The 21,114-nt window shown below is 34.4% G+C and overlaps 2 protein-coding genes across 7 annotated transcripts; both read left to right on the top strand.

Annotated features, from left to right (window-relative positions):
• Positions 1 to 1,421: 1,421 nt before the first annotated feature.
• On the top strand, positions 1,422 to 5,356 carry LOC118050370 (putative pentatricopeptide repeat-containing protein At5g09950). Its single transcript, XM_035060709.2, has one exon. The coding sequence runs from the start codon at positions 1,545 to 1,547 to the stop codon at positions 4,818 to 4,820; it is 3,276 nt and encodes a 1,091-aa protein (XP_034916600.1). The 5' UTR covers positions 1,422 to 1,544; the 3' UTR covers positions 4,821 to 5,356.
• Positions 5,357 to 6,357: 1,001 nt separating this feature from the next.
• LOC118050368 (uncharacterized) lies at positions 6,358 to 20,816 on the top strand. 6 transcript variants are annotated; one of them, XM_035060703.2, is made up of 21 exons: positions 6,358 to 6,507; positions 6,655 to 6,706; positions 6,889 to 6,982; positions 7,220 to 7,480; positions 7,619 to 7,727; positions 8,168 to 8,275; positions 8,839 to 9,020; positions 9,967 to 10,162; positions 11,218 to 11,475; positions 12,200 to 12,346; positions 13,140 to 13,221; positions 14,992 to 15,105; positions 15,204 to 15,370; positions 15,840 to 15,952; positions 17,181 to 17,292; positions 17,410 to 17,478; positions 17,689 to 17,815; positions 18,047 to 18,161; positions 18,728 to 18,918; positions 19,032 to 19,144; positions 20,360 to 20,816. In XM_035060703.2, exons 4-21 carry the CDS (start codon positions 7,230 to 7,232, stop codon positions 20,621 to 20,623), a joined length of 2,718 nt encoding a protein of 905 aa, XP_034916594.1. In that variant the 5' UTR covers positions 6,358 to 6,507; positions 6,655 to 6,706; positions 6,889 to 6,982; positions 7,220 to 7,229; the 3' UTR covers positions 20,624 to 20,816. The 6 variants fall into 6 exon arrangements, with proteins under 6 accessions (XP_034916594.1, XP_034916591.1, XP_034916596.1 ...); XM_035060701.2 differs by having other exon boundaries at positions 6,367 to 6,499; XM_035060702.2 differs by having other exon boundaries at positions 6,367 to 6,507; positions 6,659 to 6,706.
• Positions 20,817 to 21,114: the final 298 nt, after the last annotated feature.

Below are 21,114 nucleotides of genomic sequence, written 5' to 3'. Positions count from 1 at the left end.
TTAAACTTTATAATTTGTTTTAATTTATTTTTATAATGTTATCATAACATCATTGACCCAGCATATAAATTGATAGGTTGATCTGAATCGATCTGAATATGTTATTGTCTTAATATTTATATATAAAAATTATCTTGAATATTTATTTTAAATTAAATTATGTTTTATTGGTCGTTCAGATAAGCTGTCTTTGAATCTTGTTAAGTTAACCTACGCCACATGGTTTAAAAATATTTTTTTTAAGCATATGTCAATTGAACACTATTATTTTAAATGGTGACAATTTTGCCCTTGGCTTAAAAGCGAAATGGTTTTTTTACCATGATTTGATGTCAATTTAATTCTTTATTTAAAGTTAAATTACCTTAATTATCCTTGATTCAAAATTATCTTTCCAGGTGTGTTTTGGTTTTTTCATCTTGGTTTTTTTTTTTAAATGTCAAGTTAACTTAGGTATTTTTGTATTTTAATAAATATTTAATATTTTTAAAAAAATATTTGTTGGCACATGAGGGGTCATCTAGTTAGTAAATGCCATCTTTTGTGATGATATTTAAAAGGTATCGGCATCCTCTCCAAGATAGAATGACGCGCCCATCGAATGCACCTTCAGTTTGGCGCTACCAAATGTCTTTACAATGTTATTTATACTTCATTATTACAATTATAACCATAAATTAAAAGAAAATGCACTTTTATTGTTCACTACTATACTATCTATCATAAATTTAAAAAAAAATGTACTTTTTTAGTTGAATTTATTTCTTTGTTATTTCATCCTTAAAAACAAATAGACCTAAACTTATATTGGATTGGCAAGTTAATTTAAAAAATAACTATTCATGTATAGATGGACTAGATTGAGAATTAAAAAAAAAAAAACAAATTCAAGCCTCAAATGTGATCTCTCATGAAATATTACTAGATGAACTTGTGATATATTGGGTTGTATTATTTTTTTTTATAAAAAATAATGTTTAAATGATATAAATATTTAAAAAAAAAATTATTACTTGAGTTATAGATTTAAATAGCTTAAATAAATTATTTTATTTTAATTAAATAATAAAGTAATTGACAAAGATAATACACAAACCAAGATTTAAAGAAAAAAATTATGATATTTATATTTTATATCAACACATTAAAATAATCTAAAAATATAAAAAATTAATTTAATTTTTTAAAAAATATATTTTGATCACAAAAATAAATAAAAATATTGTTTGGAAATTACGTTCCAAACTGTGTGTTATAAAATAAATATTTTTTTTTATTTTAAATTTATTTTTATGTTTTGATATTAAAAAAAAAAAAAATTTTATTTTAATATATTTAAAAAAAAAAAAAAAAAAACTTTCAGATTTTTTTTTTCTCGGAACCTTAGAATTACCTTTGCCTCGGGAGATGCTCTTCACACCCCTTCCTAAAAACCAAGAAAAGCCCTCACCTTCCCCTTACCTTCTTTCTTTCCCTTCACTATCTTTGTCAAATTCCAGCCTTTCTTGCTCTCTGTCAGAACTTGATCCCTCCAAATCACGCCTATGTTTCGTTGCTTCTTGAAATCCATCCACAAGAAGCCGTTCTTACTTAACAATTCAAACCCTTCCGTCACTTTTTCCACTACTGCCTCCCCTCCTCCACCAAAACCACTGCACAACAACAAAAACCTACCTTCTCTTCTCTCTAAACCCCAAAACTTCATTTCACCACTCAAGCAATCTCCTTCTCTAATCCCATTGAATGACTTAGTCAATCACTACAAAAGATCATCTCATTCTCACCTGAAAACAGTACCCATTTTCCCAAAAGTCTCGAATTTGGGTTCTTTCGATGATTTGATTGAACATTTAGTTTCTTGTTATAAGCACTCGTGCTGTCCGAAGGATGCAAATTTGTTTCATTTAAATGTTCTTAAACATGGGTTTGATTCTGATTTGTTCTTATGCAACACCGTTATTAATGTGTATGTTAGAACTGGTGATTGGGTTTCGGCACGAAAGTTGTTTGATGAAATGCCGGATAGAAATGGTGTTACGTGGGCTTGTTTGATTTCTGGGTATACTCAGAATGGGATGCCTGAGGATGCATGTGGAGTTTTAAAAGAGATGATTTTTGAGGGTTTTTTGCCCAATCGTTTTGCTTTTGGTAGTGCTATTCGAGCTTGCCAGGAGTCTATGTTATGTGGGCTTCAACTTGGGATGCAAATTCATGGATTGATAATGAAGTCACCTTATGCAAACGATGCGTCATTGTGTAATGTACTGATATCCATGTACGGGAAGTATCTGGGATATATTGACTATGCTCGTAGTGTTTTTGATGAGATAGAGATTAGGAATTCTATATCTTGGAATTCAATCGTATCAGTTTACTCACAAAGAGGAGATGCAGCTTCTTGTTTTGAACTATTCTCAAGCATGCAATTGGCAGATTCAGGTTTAAGTCTGAAACCTAATGAATATACATTTGGAAGTTTAATAACTGCTGCTTGTTCTTCCATCGATTCTGGTCTGTCTTTGCTGGAGCAGATACTTGCGAGAATTAAAAAATCTGGATTACTGGCAAATCTCTATGTGGGGAGTGCTTTGGTTGGTGGGTTTTCAAGGCTTGGATCGTTTGATTATGCTAGGAAAATTTTTGAGCAGATGACTGCAAGGAATGCTGTCTCAATGAATGGCTTAATGGTTGGTTTGGTCAGACAAAAATGTGGAGAGGAAGCTGTTGAAGTATTCAAGGAGACAAGACACTTGGTTGATATTAATCTTGATTCATATGTGATTCTGTTAAGTGCTTGTGCTGAATTTGCTCTCCTGGATGAAGGGAGAAGAAAGGGTAGAGAGGTTCATGGACATGCAATCCGAACTGGGTTAAATGATGCCAAGGTTGCTGTTGGAAATGGGCTTATTAATATGTATGCTAAATGTGGTGATATTGATCATGCAAGATCAGTATTTGGGCTCATGGTTGATAAGGATTCAGTCTCATGGAATTCCATGATTACTGGTTTTGACCAGAACAAGTGTTTTGAAGATGCAGTCAAGAGCTACAATTCAATGAGGAAAACTGGTTTGATGCCTTCCAATTTCGCTTTGATAAGTGCTTTGAGTTCATGCGCAAGCTTGGATTGCATTTTGCTGGGACAACAAACACACGGGGAAGGTATCAAGTTAGGACTTGATTTGGACGTTTCAGTTTCAAATACCCTTCTTGCATTGTATGCTGAAACTGGACGTCTAGCTGAATGCCAGAAAGTTTTCTCCTGGATGCTGGAGCGTGATCAAGTATCATGGAACACTGTGATTGGGGCATTAGCTGATTCAGGGGCATCGGTTTCTGAAGCTGTAGAAGTTTTCTTGGAAATGATGCGAGCTGGATGGAGTCCTAATAGGGTAACCTTCATTAACTTACTTGCTACAGTTTCATCTCTCTCAACAACTAAACTGAGCCACCAGATACATGCTCTAATACTGAAATACAATGTTAAGGATGATAATGCCATTGAGAATGCTCTTCTGGCGTGCTATGGAAAGTCTGGAGAGATGGAAAACTGTGAGGAAATCTTTTCTAGAATGTCTGAAAGAAGAGATGAGGTTAGTTGGAATTCAATGATTTCTGGATATATACATAACGAACTACTGTGCAAGGCCATGGATTTGGTCTGGTTAATGATGCAGAGGGGTCAGCGATTGGACTGTTTCACTTTTGCCACTGTTCTTAGTGCTTGTGCCACTGTTGCCACACTAGAGCGTGGAATGGAAGTACATGCCTGTGCAATAAGAGCTTGTTTAGAATCTGATGTTGTAATTGGGAGCGCACTTGTTGATATGTACTCAAAATGTGGAAGAATAGATTATGCATCAAGATTTTTTAATTTGATGCCTGTGAGGAATTTGTATTCTTGGAACTCAATGATATCAGGCTATGCACGCCATGGGCATGGAGACAATGCTTTGAGGCTTTTTACACGAATGAAGCTCAGTGATCAATTACCTGATCACATTACCTTTGTCGGGGTGTTGTCCGCTTGTAGCCACATTGGTTTAGTTGATGAAGGGTTTGAATATTTTAAATCCATGACTGAAGTGTATGGATTGGTTCCTCGTGTAGAGCATTATTCATGTATGGTTGATCTTCTTGGACGGGCCGGTGAATTAGATAAGATAGAGAACTTCATTAATAAGATGCCAATTAAGCCTAATATTCTTATTTGGAGAACAGTTTTAGGCGCTTGCTGTCGAGGAAATGGTCGAAAGACAGAATTAGGTAGGAGGGCTGCTGAAATGCTGTTCAATATGGACCCTCAAAATGCTGTGAATTATGTGCTTCTTTCCAACATGTATGCTTCAGGAGGGAAGTGGGAGGACATGGCGAGGACTAGGAGAGCAATGAGAGAGGCGGCGGTGAAGAAGGAAGCTGGATGTAGTTGGGTAACCATGAAGGATGGTGTCCATGTTTTTGTGGCTGGTGATAACTCACATCCAGAAAAAGGTTTAATCTATGCAAAACTCAAGGAACTTGACAAAAAAATAAGGGATGCAGGATATGTGCCCCAGATAAAATTCGCACTGTATGATCTTGAACCAGAGAATAAGGAAGAACTCCTGAGCTATCACAGTGAGAAACTTGCAGTTGCTTTTGTTCTCACTCGCAACTCAGGATTGCCTATTAGGATAATGAAGAACCTCAGAGTTTGTGGTGACTGTCACTCTGCTTTTAAATATATATCAAAGGTTGTTGATCGTTCAATAGTGTTACGTGATTCAAACAGGTTTCATCACTTTGAGGATGGAAAATGTTCATGTCGGGATTACTGGTGATTGACCAGCCAGCTTAGTTTCTTGAAACATTGGTATCATAGATCGACAATTTAACAGCATGGGATCTCCTTCGATGTTTTGAGTGATGTTCATTCTAGGAAAATGATGCTGGACAAAAGAAAATTTAAAGTGTAACAAGAAAGAAAGAAGAAGCTAAGAAGAAAAAGCCAAGGAAGAAAAGAATGGGGTTTAGAAAAGTCAGTATTTTTACAATTTTTATTCAATTCATTGAAATCAAATCGTAATGTCAAGAAAATTACATATAAATACTAAAACCCTAAGAATCAAATTTGGGCTTAAAACACTAACTAATAAAAAAAAATTATTTGCTGGCTGGTTCTTTTTGTTAAATTGTTGTATATCTTTTGTTACTCTCATAAGTTGTCTCCAAACGATGAATCGTGAACTAAAATGTGAGTTGTGATACAAGGTTGTGTCTTTGTGAAGAATTCTACCAAGTGATTACAAGTTGTGGTAGCAAGACAATAGCACTGTATGTTCAATTTAATTTAATTTATTATCATGAATTTCTTGTCCATCAGATTTAACTTGGTAATGCTAAGTAACCTGCTAAGAGGCTTTTATGATTTGCTGAAGATCGCCAAGGAATTCTGAAATAGCAGATTCATATTTTTAAAACGCTTTTCTTGTGGAAGGCAAAATGCAAAGAAATCTTTAAATTAAAAGTGGGAAAAGTATTTCCAAAGCGGTAACTTACCTATGGCTATATTCCAAAAAATTTGTGTGCAGTTTGTCCTTGAGTGATGATCACATAATTGAGAGGCTCTAACCTTCAACTTTGTTGAAAAACTTTGTAGAAAATAGAAAAAATAAAATATTATTTCTAGTGAACTTTAATATAAATAAATAGCTAATAAGAAAAAAGGTAACAAGTTTGCGAGGGTTGAGCAAGAAAAAAATCTTTGATTGCCTTTCATGTTGAGAATATTTTTTCCATATAGTTATAAAAAAAAATATGTAAATTTATTAAGAAAATATAATGGGTATTTACCAAATTTTACTGGTACAATTACAAGCTTCTAGTTTTACCTACTTTAAAACCTTCTCAAGACCATGGGTTAGCAGGTTTTGGGTCAATCCACTGCTCCAAACCAAGTTTATTAATTATGATTCTAACTATATTTGTCTTCTTACAATTTGATTTCATCAAATCCTTAATTTAAAATTGTTAAAATTACCAATTTATAATCAATATTTAATATTTAAGAGATTGTTTGGAAATACGGGTCAACCCGTGTTTCCAAAAAATTTAAAATAAAAATTTTAAATTTTAAATTTTTAAATTTTGAATTATTTTGATGTGCTGATCTTAAAAATAATTTTTACAAAATAAAAATATCAATTTAATATATTTTAATATAAAAATATTTTAAAAAAATAACCATATTTCAAAAAAAAAAAAATCAAAAACTAATAAAATTAGCTCTTATCGGCGTAAATTCGGTATGATCATGCAAAGCCGCGAATTTACATCAATTTTATTTTATGAGTTTTAATGGAATATAAATACTAGCTTATTTAACTCCGCTTCCTCCCAAATTAAAGCAAAAAAACCCCAGCGCACTTCTCTCTCTCAAACCACTTCACACCCATCGCTCTCTCCCTCTTTCTGTTGTGTCGTTGGATCAAAAAGCTTGGTCGTCTAAGGGTTGGTGCTGGTAATTTAGTATGCAACTTTTTCTTTTTTGTTTATGTGGTTTCTGGATTGCCTTTTGTTTCTGTTCGTGTTTTGCTCCTGTGTTTTTATTCACTTGACAGCCTTTGTTTTTTTTACTCTTCTGTCATTCGGCCTCCTGTTTTATTTTCTTTTAAGCCAGCGTTTTCACATTCGTGGCCCAGGACTTCATTGCGCACGCTAAATTTGGGTATATAAACTATTTTTCCTTGAATTTTTATCTCGGGTGAACCTCTATCTTTGTCTTAGGATTTTGTTCTTCTTTTTGTTTTTTGTTTTTCTTACTTTCATTGCCTTCGTTGCTGGTGTGGGTTTTGATTATGTTATTTGCGTTTTCTGGTCACCTTTTCTTCTATTTGTTGGACTGTGCAGGAGTTTTCTGGGGTTCTTGGTTTTGTTTCTGTGGTGTCTGAGAGAGAGTTCTCCAGCTGTGGTTTGCTCTCTGCTTGATTGGTTTCTTCACAAGGTTTATTTTCTTTCTTTCTTTGGCTGCTCTCTTAGTGTTTGCTTTTTTTCCTCTGAGATTTTGCTGGAATGCTAAATTGCTAAACTCTGTAAAATGGAGGTGCAAAACAGTTCATTGTTTATTCTTGACCACCCTTTTCTTTTCTTTCAAAATAGCACGGGGAACAATATTCCCAATGTCTTTCAGAGTATTGGTAATGAATTTCCTTGCCTCGTGGCATTTCTTTTTTATTTTTAGGTTTATTGTAATGGAATCGAAAGGAAGTGAAATCGATGAATTTGAAAAGGCATTGGAATCTGCCTTGGATGGAAGCACAGAAGAAGAGGAAGAAGATGAAAACGAAGAAGGAGAATATAGTGATGACGATGGAGAGGAAGAAGATGATGATGATGATGATGATGATGAAGAAAATGCTTTGGATTCAATGGAACAAAATCAACAATTTGAATATGAAGCTCTTGCCGAGAAAAAACGAAAAACACTAGCTGATGCCAAGGGGTTAGTTACAATAACTATTTGCCTGCTTTACTTCGCATTGTGCTTCTTCTTTTTTATTAGTTTCTTGAGAACATAGTTTTGGTTGTGCTGTGTTGTGGATGTGCTTATTATTTCTTGTTGTTTAAATGATGAGGATAGTGAAGGGTCAGCGAAGAAGGCAAGGCAAGAGGACATGACTGGAGCTAGCTTGGCTGAAATAGAGGAGATAATGAATTTTGGTATGCGAAAAAAGAGACGACGACGAATGGTATGGCATTTGTTTCAGGGTTGATTGCTATAATTAGTTTTTACCTAGGTGTGAATTGTTTTATGTGGTTGTGTTTATTGAATTAGAAGCATGTGCACAATTGAATTCATTCTTTAGCTAATATTAGAGAATTACTTTAGGCAAAGTAGTCCACATTGTTTTGTTTTTTTTAGTGGTTGGCGAGAGTTAAGTGTTCTGCATGTGCTTTTTTGATAGGAGTATAACCTTAATCAATGTTGCTGCTTGTTAAGGTTTTATGGTATTATTCCTATTTAAAATCAGCTTGGATGGTTCAAACTCACGTGTGGCATTCATTGAATTTGATGTGTGTTGACATCAATCCACTTGGTTTTACTTATGCTATATGTATGCATTAATAGTGTCTGTTTTCTGTTTATTACGTGTTTTTCGTGTTGTTCTTATCCTGTACCTTTATGCAGCCCAAGAGAAGAGGCAGGCGGAAGGGATCAAAAAACAAACTTAGCCCTGAAATTACACGGATGTTGGGTGATGCTACTCTTCACTATGCTCATGGTAATTATGAAGAGGTAAAGGTGCTTTATCAATCTTAACTTCTGTTGCTACAATGCAGTTTTGGTAGGTTAAACTTGAAGTTGCAGTTGGTGGCTCTATGTGCTTGATAGTGGCCATATGAATTACTGAATAAGAGATTTAAATTGGTTGAGAAATGAAAAATTCAGTAGGTCAACCATAACTTTGCAGTCAATCTGTCTATAAGCTCGCCCTTGGCATATATGGATTACTTTCAATAGATTTAAATTGGTTGGGAAATGAAATATTCAGCAGGTCAGTCATGACTTTACATTCTATCTTTTGTATACATTGGTACTTGTCATATATAAATTTTTTGTAATAAATTCAAATTGATTGGGAATGTGATATTTAGAAAGTTCTTATTAATGAAATATGTTTGATAATGATAATTGGTGGGAAAATAAAGGGATCAGTTAGAAGGGGGAGAGATAAATTGAGATTACAAGATCAGGCTTCTGCATGTTGATTTTGTTGCTAGATTCAATTTTTCATATAAACTCTTATCTTTTTACCTAAAGCTATATGTTTCTACTTTATCAATTCATCTTGGTTTCAGGCTTTAACAGTTTTGAGTGAGGTTGTTAAACGAGCACCGCTAGTGGCTGACTCATACCATACACTTGGACTTGTCCATAAAGCCCTTGGAAATACTGAAAAAGCCATGAAATTTTATAGGATTGCTGCATTTCTGAGACCGAAAGATTCATCTTTGTGGAAACTACTTTTTAGCTGGCACGTGTAAGCTCTCTTAAATTTGACATTATCATGTGGTCTTTTGAATTTGATATGACCAATATCTTTTCTTGATGGTGCTCTGAATGCATTGCAGTAAACTGAATTCAATTGATAGTATATGCTTGATCTAGATCACTGCTCTTTAAGTTTTGGAAATTTGCACCTCATTCAGCTTACTTGGAATTCTGAGTGGCTGTCTGAGTTTTAGTTTTCAAACTGTACTTGCTGCTACTCGGTGATTTTTCCAAGTTCACATTTTCAGACTGTACTTGCTGCTCCTCATCAGCTTATCAGGAATTCTGGATGGCTGTGTAGGTTTATTTGAGACTGAACTTGCTGCTAGTTGGTAATTTCACCTGGTTCAAATTTTGATTGGTACACATAGCTATTGAGATTCCTTATTTGCTGATTTGAACTTGAATTCACAAATAACTTACATTTATGAAAAGAATTTCCTGTAAGAATCTACACTGGATCAAGTAGTCTTTATAAGTGAATTATTTTGTGTCGTCGTTAAGATGGGAAGATGACTTTTCTAATCTGTTTATTCATGTTCAAATATTAAATCCTTGTTATGAAAAAAATAATCAGTTGCTTGCTTGCTTGAATAATTAGCAAAAACTTTTTGTACAAAAATATTATAATAGAAGCATAAACTTACAGGATCCATAAAGGCTCAGTTCCTATAGAAGCCAGTGGAGACTATTTATGTTGTATTAAGGTAGTGAACAGCACCAGCCAGGAATCATTTCCCTTTCACTATTTATCCTATTTACTGTTGGTCACAAAATTGCCTGAATATACCTTTCCTCCTCAAACATTCCACAGATAGCATTGAGCAGAGCCTTATAGATTCAATCATTATTTAGAACATCATGGGCATGCTGTAAAGTTAACTAAATTTGGTTTCTCCTCATTATGGTTCTTATGTTTGTTGAATACATTGCAGAGAACAAGGAGACATAGCTCGAGCATGGAAGTGCCTATCTAAAGCTATAAGTGCTGATCCTGATGATATTAGTCTAAGATCCCTTCATGCATTATTTTATGATGAACTTGGAGATCATCAAAGAGCTGCTGAGTCATATGAACAAATCGTTCGAATCTGTCCTGAGGATGTTGAAGCAATAAAGACAGCTGCAAAGGTTTTCTTTCAGCTTTGTTCATAATCCCTTTATTCAATATAATTATGTTTACATGTGCAATTGTAATCCGATTATTTGGTTTGTTTTAATTAGCTATAGCAATGTGGTAGCCCTTGAGCTCTAGTTCTTTGCAATAAGGTCATTAGAGTAGGTTATGAATATTAGCAATCATGAGGAAAGAACAAATAGCAGCTAGACTATGTTATTGAAAGATTGTTATAATGCTTACTTCCTATCTAATTTTGTTTTTCTTGGTGGTCCACATTGAAGAGACATAATGGATTCTCATAGAATAACTGGAGAAGGAATTAAGAAGGATGTTTCGGTTTCATTACACCAAGTTACTTAGATATGTGTTAATACAAAACCAATCTGAGAGGGTAAAGAAGTTTATCTCATCAGTCTTAATTTGATGTGGTGACCTAGTGAGACTTCACTTATTCAAGTATAGTTAGGTTTTTAAGTAACATTTTTATGTTTTCTTTTATTTTTTTCTTGTCTTTGAAAATTACTTTGGTCTATTGATAATTAGGTTTCATGCGACCAAATGCAAATAGGTGTGGTTGTGAGAGCAGCTACTTAATATAACTTTTTTTTATGTTTGAGGTTTCATTTGTGATCCTCACCCTTAGTGTAAAATGTTTTCCACAAAAAGACTCGTTTCATAGACCTTCAGTTCACCATGGCACACAATGAAAATTTTTCTTCACAGATAATCATTGTAGAGCTGATAACAAATACCCATTAATGGTGCTCTTCAATTATTTTACCAGAAGCCTTTGTCAGTTACTGTGTTTTCTTGTCATTCGGCTTAGTTTTTACTTGCACAGCATTTTCCTGGATTGGAAATGTTAAATGTACAAATATTTCCATGTAAAAGGAGTGGCTATGGCTGTTTCCTCTTATTATTTCTGTAGCATTCTCTTTTTCTGGTTCCACATTTTTTATTTGTCTATTTTCTTTTCCGTGAAAACTTTTTATGACCAGCTCAGCTTGTCTCATTATTTTTTGTAGTCGGTTTTTAGGAGTTCATTTGTTTCTTTCTTTCTGTTCAGATGTACCTCAATTGCGGTCAGATTAAACGATGTGTAGGCATTTTGGAAGATTATCTCAAGGGTCATCCATCTGAAGCTGATTTAAGTGTAATCATTTTGCTGGCTGATGTATTCATGGAAATTGATGCACATAATAATGCTCTTCAGCATATTGAGCATGCTCAGATGATCTACTATTCAGGAAAAGAACTGCCTTTGGAATTAATGATTAAAGCAGGAATCTGCCATGTTTTCCTGGGAAATATTGAGAAGGCAGAGGTTTGTTGCTTTAGAATATCAAATGTTGAATTCTATCATTACAATCCCAAACCCTTATAATCCATAATATTCCAACTTTATCACTTCTCAAAGCATCTGCTGGCAGATAACGGGATTGTGTCTCATGTCAATCAGTTTGCTAATTTTTACTTTTTAATAAATTGTTTCTTTTTAACCAGCCATTGCATTTATCTGGCTAGGCTCAACAATGGAAACCTAATAAAATCTTCACGCTTTTTGGAATCTAAAATAACAAACATCTCTATAACTTGGAAGATTTAGGGTTCATTTGTTTGGCATAATACTTGATGAAATTTTCTTGTTAAATCTTGATCAGTCTCTTGTGCTAATTTTCTAAACTTCTGATTTCATTTTTTTTTGGTATGTTATTTAAGAAATAGCTGCAAAATACAATTTTAAGAATTTGACAATTGAAGCCATTCAAGTATCTGGGTTACTTATTTCGATCCTGTTAGAAAGATATAGATGTTTTGGAGGCCTTGATAACTTGTTCTAGTTCTACCACAGAAGCTATTTTATTTGCTTAAGTATTTATATATCTGTATTGTGAAAGACATTTTTACAATCTCTTTCTTTCATACCACATTTTTAATCTTGTCAACCGTAATACGGCCATTTTAATCCAATTGGGTGCGATTGTAGTTTTAATGGTTTGGAGCATATGTATTCTTCTTGCTACTGATTCCTTTTTCTTGATTTTTAGATTCACTTTAGTGCACTACAACAGGAGAATTTCTCCATTCATCCTGAATTCATTACTAAAGTTGCTGACGCATTTATGAGTACTGAGTGTTTTCACTCTGCGTTGAAGTATTATCATATGCTGGAGTTGAATGTTGGAGCTGACAATGTAAGGGGAAATTCTAAAATTCCTCTATATTTGATTTGCATAGAAAAAATGTGCATTGCCTTCATTTTAATTTAGTTTTAAAGACACTTGTGATCATGTTAAGCACAACATATGCTTGCGATGATCTTGGTATCATTTTAAGCACAGCATACACTTGTGATGATCTTGATTAAAAGAGCTTGTTTTGTAACCAAGTGAATGCTCTCGTGATCACATTTAAACAGAAGACATAAATGAACTAGTAAATATATTTGCTCTGCCTTTTATACTTTTGAAATGCTATTTTTGTACTGTAAAAGTGTGAACCGTTCAATTACCTGTTTAGAGCCAATCTGTTAATAGAACAACCTGCCAGCTTCTTTATGTTATTCATACAAACTGATAGGAAGTTAACCAAGTTTCCATCAGAGATACAATTTTGGCAAAAAAATAAAATAAAATAACAGGAATAAAAGACAGAACTCCTTCCTACACGGCTACACCAATTAGTCATTCTTGTCTTTGTTTGGTCTCATATGTAGTGGAATGCTTATTCCCATCCACAACTGCATGGCTATATTACTGAAAAATTTATGCAAGAATGATGAACTGGCTTCTCTCCTGTTCTTCTCACACTTCTGGTGGTTGTTTTGATAAAGCTTTCAACATTTTTTAATTACTGAGCCAAATGATTGAGAAATAACAAAAGCATCTTTGAACATGCACATGCACACGCACACGCACACACATTGTATGCAGATTTAATTGTTGATCCACACTCATGTTGATCTTTATATTGCATTTTCCTCTATAGGAGGGCGAAATCCATGTGAAAATTGCTCAGTGTTACTTATCCTTGAATGATCGTGCAAAAGCAATTATGTTTTTCTACAAAGGTAACATCATCTCACAAGAAATACAGATTTTATTTTTGTTGGAATTGTATTTCACCATACATTTTCTATCTCACCCCTCTTTCTTTTTTTTCTTTTTTTTCCCCAAAGAGAGTTTTCTGTGGTTGATACAGCTTTGTTGTTTCAGGATGCTGTTTCTCTTGTGCTTGAACTAGGACTTTTCGTGTTGAACTAGGTTGTGTGAACTGATTCATGATGATCTGAATCCATATTTCAAGACCCCCACTTGATTTTTATTGTTGTGTTATTTTGTTTATTTGGTATTTATATGTGTACAAGGAGAAGAGTTTTTCCTTTCTAGTCATCCAGTGTCCAAGTTCTCTGTGAATTATAAATCTACCATGCAAGTAAATGTATAAACGAAGTTTGAAAGGACAAGATTCACTTGCTAGAATGACTGAATTAATTGGCAGAATCAGCTGGTGTAGAAAGAGGGGATATCATGTTCCTTGGAATTGTTTGTTCAAAAAATCCTCATATCAGATTGATGAGCCTTATTAAATGATTCGCAGTTTATGTGATTACTTTAACTTCGAAGGAACAACCTATAAAGAATTTTTATTTTTATCTTGGAACCAACTGTAGGAAATTTAGTCATGCTTGCTAGAAGATTCAAAGGCCCTGAAAATGCTATGAGGTGTCCAAATGGTTGAAGTAATATGTAGGAAGATGTTGTAAATGCAGCCCTTAATAATAGGATGATGATTTATTTGATATAATGTATGACTGGTCACTGGGGCCATGTTTTGTTTTTGTTGGTCCAGTCTATTTCTCCTCCCTTGTGCACTCATTCCATGAACATTCTGAACTTAATTGTTTGTCAAAACATTTTTATCTCAAAACTTGAGCAGGGTCAAAAAGAATGTGATAGATATGTTTATGCTCAGTTCATGTTGAGGGATAACATGGGAGTTGTTAAAAGAGGTGATTTTATTCATGAAATCACTCTGCCTCACAAAATGCTACGGAATTATGTCATCTTTGTGGTGTCTTGGTGCTTGTGTACGGTGGAAAAATTCAAGAAATTTCTAAAAACAATATCCATTGATGCATTAGTTGTGGGATAGAGTCATTGTCTTGGCATTTTCATGGCATTCCTTGTCAGAGGCTTTTAGTTCTTTATCCAAAATTTAGATCAATTGGAGTACACCTAAAATTTTGATATCAGTCAGAAATGGTTTTGTAGTTTTTGGTTTTCTCATTCAGACAGTGTCTTGTTCTGCTTCCTACAATTTCTTTTGACTTTTAACTTTGTCAATAAATTTTCTGTCAAAATAAGAGTTAAGCAAATAGAAAATAAGCTAAATGCATTATTAAGGAAATGAAGGCTATATGATTTGAGGATGAACAAGAGTTATGGTAATCGGAAAGATTTTGCCTTGTGCAGCATAGGTATGTGAATGCACATGCTAAAGAGTGAGTCGATTTGTTGATGATAGGGATGAGATATGTTGAAGGTGCACTAGCAATATCATTGGTTGAAGTTAAATGGCTTGAACCATGCAACAAAAATGGCCTCTGGACTAGGAGGAATGTTAGTTGATATGAGTTTTGGGTCAAGGATTTTGTGCTGATGTTCAATTGGAAGAATTGTCTCCAAACCTTTTGTGATGGCACAGTTTGATGCATTCTTTGGTAGTGGAATTTGCATATATAATATGGATTCAGATATTTGGCCTTTCATTATTTCTCTTTTAAGCTGCACTCTTGGCAGTTAAGCAAGTTTTTTGGCTGATCAATTTCACTCTTCAGCTTTGCCCATGCTCAAAGATAGCATTGATGCCCGAGTGGCTTTGGCGTCGCTCATCCTTGAAGATGCTAAAGAAGATGAGGCTATTTCTTTGCTTTCTCCTCCCAAAGATTTGGGTAACATTGTTTTGATACGTTTTACTCTTTACTTCAAAATAGTTCACTTTTGGGAAAGCACTAATTATCCTTCTTTATCTCATGTTTTATATATGCAGATTCTCTCAATTCTAATTCCTACATGCAAAACCCATGGTGGCTTGATGGGAAAATAAAACTAAAGCTTTGCCACATATATAAAGCCAAAGGGATGCTTGAAGACTTTGTTAATACAATATCACCCTTGGTCCGTGAGTCACTCTATGTAAAAACCCTTCGTCCAAAGGTAATTTTAATGCCATACAATATAAGAAACCTGTAACATTAACTCTTTGTCCCTCTGACTCCTTTCTTCTAGATGTCTACTAGTCTTCACAGAAGGTCTAATCTATCCGATCTTGGCTTGATTCACCATCTGCACTCAGATGTTTAAACATATTTTTAATATTTTCTTATCAGTGACAGGGCTGTGGAAGTTGTTTTATCACTATTTTATGCAATATGTGCACTTCCTTGAGAACCTGACTTCATAACTCCTCAAATGTATTTACAACCTGCAAGCCAATGCATTTTAGCATTGGAAGTTAGAATCATTATCTGCATTTATGGGTTCATTAATGGTCTGCACTGGGCTAAAGTAGCTGAGAACACATGCAGCCGTACTCATTGAATATGTCCATGTTTAATTTTCGTTCTAGTTTGTAGACACCATTTTCTCTGCAAGTGTGGACTGATTGATTCTTGTCTAACATTAGGTGAAGAAAAGGCTGACAATAAGTGTTCTGCGTGAAAGAATCAGTATTCTGAATGTTCAGGAAAATGATGATGTTTTTGGAGAAGTGAGACCACTGGCATCTAAATCAGATCTGTGAGTTTTGATTTTGCTATGCACAAACCCCCCCCCCCAAAAAAAAAAAAAAAAAAACAAAAACAAAAACAAAACTTTCAGCGCATAGTTTGGGTTTCTGTACCTCTAATCTTTGTTCGAGTTCGTCATCTTGGCATCCATATTTAGTAGTGTACTTTTTTTTTGGTTTTTGAAAGAGTTGTCTCAACATGAGATTAAATTTTTCTCATCAGAAGACATGTTTGGAGGCAGCAAGAATATAGTAATTCATCTCCTAGAAGTGACTCATGATGATAAGGGTGTTTTCACAGTATATCCAAAGGATTCAGAAGCCTGAACTTGCTCAAACATTGTTTAGTTGAATAGTTTATATATATATATATATATAAGATTGCTTAGTGGATCGAATAGGTTGGGGAGAATTATGCTATACATAGAAGTGGTGTTGGTCTGAGTTGATGCCTTTTTTATGCTTTCAAGTTGCTAGAATGGTGAACGCACCTTTTTGTTTTTCTTGGTGTCTGTAACAATGTTTGCAAGGCATTGCTTTGCCTTTGGATTTTATTTATTTTTGGGTCTGTTTGGACTGCTGCTATATCATCATCAGAGTTGTAGTCTTTTTATCATGTGCCATTTCTGACAAAGCATGTGGTACTCATAGGTAGATAATGATTACGAATTAATGTTAAAGTCTAGATGGCAACTATCATAATTCAAGTGCATGCACTAGGTTTTATAGCTGGTTTCTCCTTTTTTGATAGGTTTATTTTAGGCACTGGTGAGGTTGAGTGAAGGTGGACAGTACAAGGTGAAGCACAGAAATAAGAAACAACATTAGTAAAATCACAAATCAAGATTACATGAAAATCAAAGCAAAAGGTTTGGATCTTGGTGAAAGAGTAGAAACAAAATCTTTCATATTTAGAAGATAGTGGATGCTGGTAAACGTATAGTTTTTTCATGCATGGGGTCAGTGATGGGTCTGTGAGATAAATAGGCAGACAATTAAGAAAAAGACCTGTTCAATTGGTTAGATTATCTTAGCTTGGGCTCAGAAGTTAAAGTACGGAAATTTATTGTTTACTTTCAGATTCTTATTGCTATTTTTAATTTTACACAGCATTTCAGCATTGTTTATTTAATACTTGGACCATAAATAGGGATGGTTGTGTTTGTATTTGCTTTTACCTTCTTATCATGCTGATGGGAGTAGCTAATTAACCATTCACTGATGGATGTATGGAACTAGATTGAGAGCTTGCAGAGCAAGAAAGTTGCTTCAAAAGAAGGAAGAACAGAAAGCAGCTGATAAAGCTGCTGGTATTGATTTGCCTAGTGACTATTCAGATGATGAATCTCTGGTAAAGTGCAACTGATTTTTGTATGACTTGCCCAAGCTTAGTTATTCAATTTACCGGCAAGTACTTGTCACTTGGGCCGGATGAGCTGATATATAATTCTCTTTTTCGTGGTTACAGCTAGAAAACAGAGTTTCTCCTCTGCATGATTTTTTGAAGGACGAAACGCATCATGATCTTATTATAGATGTCTGTATTTTTTTTCCTTTATTTTTATTCATCTATTCCTTATTTTTTATTTTGATTGATTTATTTATTCATTTACTTGAAACTTATTGAATTTGCACTTGCAGTTTGTTTTAGAAACATTGTTAAGGAATTCCACTCATGCTGAATAAAGTCACCTGTGGATATTCTTTTGCTTTCTGATAGTTAGCTCTCTCTTGGTTTGGTACATAGTTGTGCAAGGCATTGCAATCGTTGCAAAGATATTCTGAAGCTCTGGAGATTATAAATCTCACCCTGAGATTGGTTTCTGATAAGCTGCCTGGTGATAGGGAGGAGCAACTTCAGTCTCTTTTAGCTCGTAAGTTTCAGTCCTAGAAAGATGTAAACCCCCCCCCCCCCTGCCGTGCCCCAACTCACACAAACACCCCTCCACTTAACTCTTACTAGTTTTTTTTTTCTTTTCCCCTCTCTTCTGCATTTCATTTTCTTTGGTGCCATCATGAAAACCATTCAAGTCTGCTTTTCCATCAAAAAATAAAATTCTGCAGGTTTTTGGGGTTTAACTGAAGCTGAGTATTTGTTTTCTCAGAAATATCTTTTAACGCCACGGATCCTAAACATGGTTTTGATTATGTAAGATCTGCTATTCAGAAACAGCCGCACAGCATTGCTGCCTGGAACTGTTATTACAAAATAACCTCAAGGTGATTATTATTTTTATATCTTAATGTTAATTTCCTCCACCGTGTTTACCATTTTCTTATTTCATATGGAACATGAAACAGGATGCTGGAAAATTTGTGGAATCTGGTATAATAAAGTGGTGATGTACAAATAGATGCACTTATTCTTGATTATCTTCACAAATTGCTCTCAAATTCTCACAATACTAGAAAGTTCTTGACTATGTAATTTTAGTCTATCAAATCACACATGCAATTTTTAATATATGTTGATTGAAACATACGTCTTGAATCTCCCTAAGCTTGTGCTTACTAGTGCCTCTCTGGCATACTATCTGTGTACTTTGACTGATGTTTACCTATCATCTCACTTGCCAAACAAAAGGAAAAGGTTTGTTTCAGTTTCATTCCTTTTGTTTTCCTTCTTTTTGCTTGTGGACATAGGACTTAGTGACCTTAACGTTCGCATGGTATTTCACACAGCCTGAAAACACGAAATCCCAAGCTGGAGTTTGTTCATTTATACGACCACATGCATTTTTGTTTACATCTTGTTGTTCATTCATGGATTTCTTATGATATCATAGATTGGGAAAGAGCCACTCAAAGCATGCCAAATTTCTACGTTACATGCGAAACAAACATAAAAGGTGTGTTCCACCTATAGTCATTTCTGCTCATCAGTTTACCATGCTCAGCCATCATCAAGATGCTGCAAGAGAATACCTAGAAGCTTATAAACTGATGCCAGAATGTCCTCTAATTAATCTGTGTGCGGGTAAGGCTTTCTTCTATTTTTGTTTGACAATTTGTTTATACTTGCAGTATTATTAGATTATACAGTGATAGATGATATTTTTATTTTCAATTTATTTTGTTTTCCATCTTCAGGAACTGCCTTGATCAACTTGACCCTTGGATTTAGACTCCAAAATAAGCACCAGTGTCTTGCACAAGGCTTGGCATTCCTCTATAATAATTTACAGCTAACAGAGAATAGCCAGGTATGGTTTATTGTCGTTTGTACTTGATTTTAGTTACTTTATGTCATTCTTGCTTTTTGTGGGTTTGACACTTTTAATACCTGCTTGAGATTGACTAAAATTTCTTCATGTCTTGATAAAAAAAAAAAAAATTGGTATTGTAGAATCCGTTGGTGAAAAGGAGGTCAAAGAATGTAAATGAAGTTACTGACACAGTTTCATACCATTTCTTATTATTAAAGCATCTATATTGCTGTATATAGGGGAAGGAAAACAGAACTGGACCTAACACAACAATTAGCCTTTTACATGCGCCCACATGATCTTGTATGCACAATAAATTGGTGTTCCTTTAATATGATCTTGCTTGATTATTAATATGTCCATGCAATTAATTTTAATCCGTTAGTCAAATAATGGTTGATTTTTCAAACCTGCTGAAATTGGGTTAGTTTCCAATTAAAATCATTGACAACCAAATTGCAAAAGCTTTAGTCATGATCTTGAAGCTATTTCTAATGGACCTAATGCAGCAGTTGGATTCCTGGCATCAGTTTCAATGTTTGTTGGCCATTGATTCAATTATGTATTTGTTGCTTGTTATTTCTGTTTTTCATCACAACTTAATTTTAGCCCCTAATTCCATTTTCCTACTTGCCCACAGCTGAGTTACCATAGAGCTTCCATTGTTTTATACATATACGATCTGCTACTATCTTCTAGATTTTGTTGGGCTCTATTACCTTGCATGCATTTCAGTGATCTTTTGATTAATGTATAAAAAATTAATAATGTTTGTCGGTACATGAATATCACACATGCCCTTGTGTTTTGGGTGGTTAGGGGGATTTTAAAGAACTGAATGGTTACCAAAACTTTTTTTTCTCTCCCTAATAAAGCCACCTTTTAGATCGTGGGCGTTTCCTAACATTAGATTCGAACGTGCATCGTCCTTCAACTGTCAGGCTACTGAGAGAGTTGCTAAACTGTGTCAAGTTGTTCTTTTCATCTACTATTATAGACCTTCACCTTGAATGCACTTTTTCTGCCGCTATTATTCTGTTGAAGTTTCTGTATTTTCTTGTGGCGCTTGAATACTAGCAACTCTGGCTGCTAATCACTTGTGTGCACAAATGCTTGGATTATTGAAAGCAATATATGATCAATCTAGTTTCCGCTTTCATGGATTTTTGTTTGTAAAATGGTGTGCTAAATTACTATATCTGCACCTTGCAGGAGGCATTATATAATATCGCCCGTGCCTATCATCATGTTGGACTAGTGTCTCTAGCAGCTTCATATTATGAAAAGGTGCTTGCAGCTTGCGAGAAGGATTACCCCATTCCGAAACTTCTGAATGAGAATTCAGAAATGGAAAACATGAAACCAGGTTACTGTGACCTGCGCAGAGAAGCTGCTTATAATTTGCATTTAATATACAAAAACAGTGGAGCATTTGATCTTGCTAGGCAGGTCTTGAAAAATCACTGCAGTTTCTGACTAAACATCCCTGACACTGACATCAACTGGTTTGCAAGAATTGCAGGTCATCTTTTTTGCACATATAGCTCTCTAGACCGAACATCAGATTAGTAAAGTTATGTGGAGATGATCAGATTGCTTAGGTAAATTTGTTATTTAACTTCTTTCAACTTTTATTTTATTTTATTTTATTTTGTACTTTTCTCTGGCATGGAGTTTCTCTGGGGTGCCATTTTCAATATTCTTAACTGTACCCACCCAAAGAAGAGGATTTGTCAGCAGAAACTTTACTACCATTTAGCAAACCGGGTATGGCTCTTCGAGCTATCATCAAGAGTGCATGTGGCAATATGCTGGATGACAAACAATTCTAAAATAATGTGGTTTTAATTTAAAAAAAAAATTAAAAATTACATTCTTTTGTATTAACTCAAGTAAACTTGCCTAACATAAGATCTAAGTTTTGAGTTAAGATAATGATTAAACTGGATTTAATAATTTTGGTTTGA

Source organism: Populus alba, chromosome 13 (assembly GCF_005239225.2).
Source record: "Populus alba chromosome 13, ASM523922v2, whole genome shotgun sequence".
Taxonomy (NCBI): domain Eukaryota; kingdom Viridiplantae; phylum Streptophyta; class Magnoliopsida; order Malpighiales; family Salicaceae; genus Populus; species Populus alba.
The sequence above is the reverse complement of the archived record's forward strand: the minus strand, read 5'-3'. Positions and strand labels throughout refer to the sequence as shown.

What these genes read in the sequence shown, in the direction of transcription:
- LOC118050370 (XM_035060709.2), top strand. Translation starts at nt 1,545, where the DNA reads ATGTTTCGTTGCTTCTTGAAATCCATCCACAAGAAGCCGTTCTTACTT.
- LOC118050368 (XM_035060703.2), top strand. Translation starts at nt 7,230, where the DNA reads ATGGAATCGAAAGGAAGTGAAATCGATGAATTTGAAAAGGCATTGGAA. An exon ending in TAAAAACCCTTCGTCCAAAG is followed by an intron (nt 15,371 to 15,839) that starts GTAATTTTAATG and finishes GTCTAACATTAG; the next exon opens with GTGAAGAAAAGGCTGACAAT. An exon ending in ATTCAGATGATGAATCTCTG is followed by an intron (nt 17,293 to 17,409) that starts GTAAAGTGCAAC and finishes TCGTGGTTACAG; the next exon opens with CTAGAAAACAGAGTTTCTCC.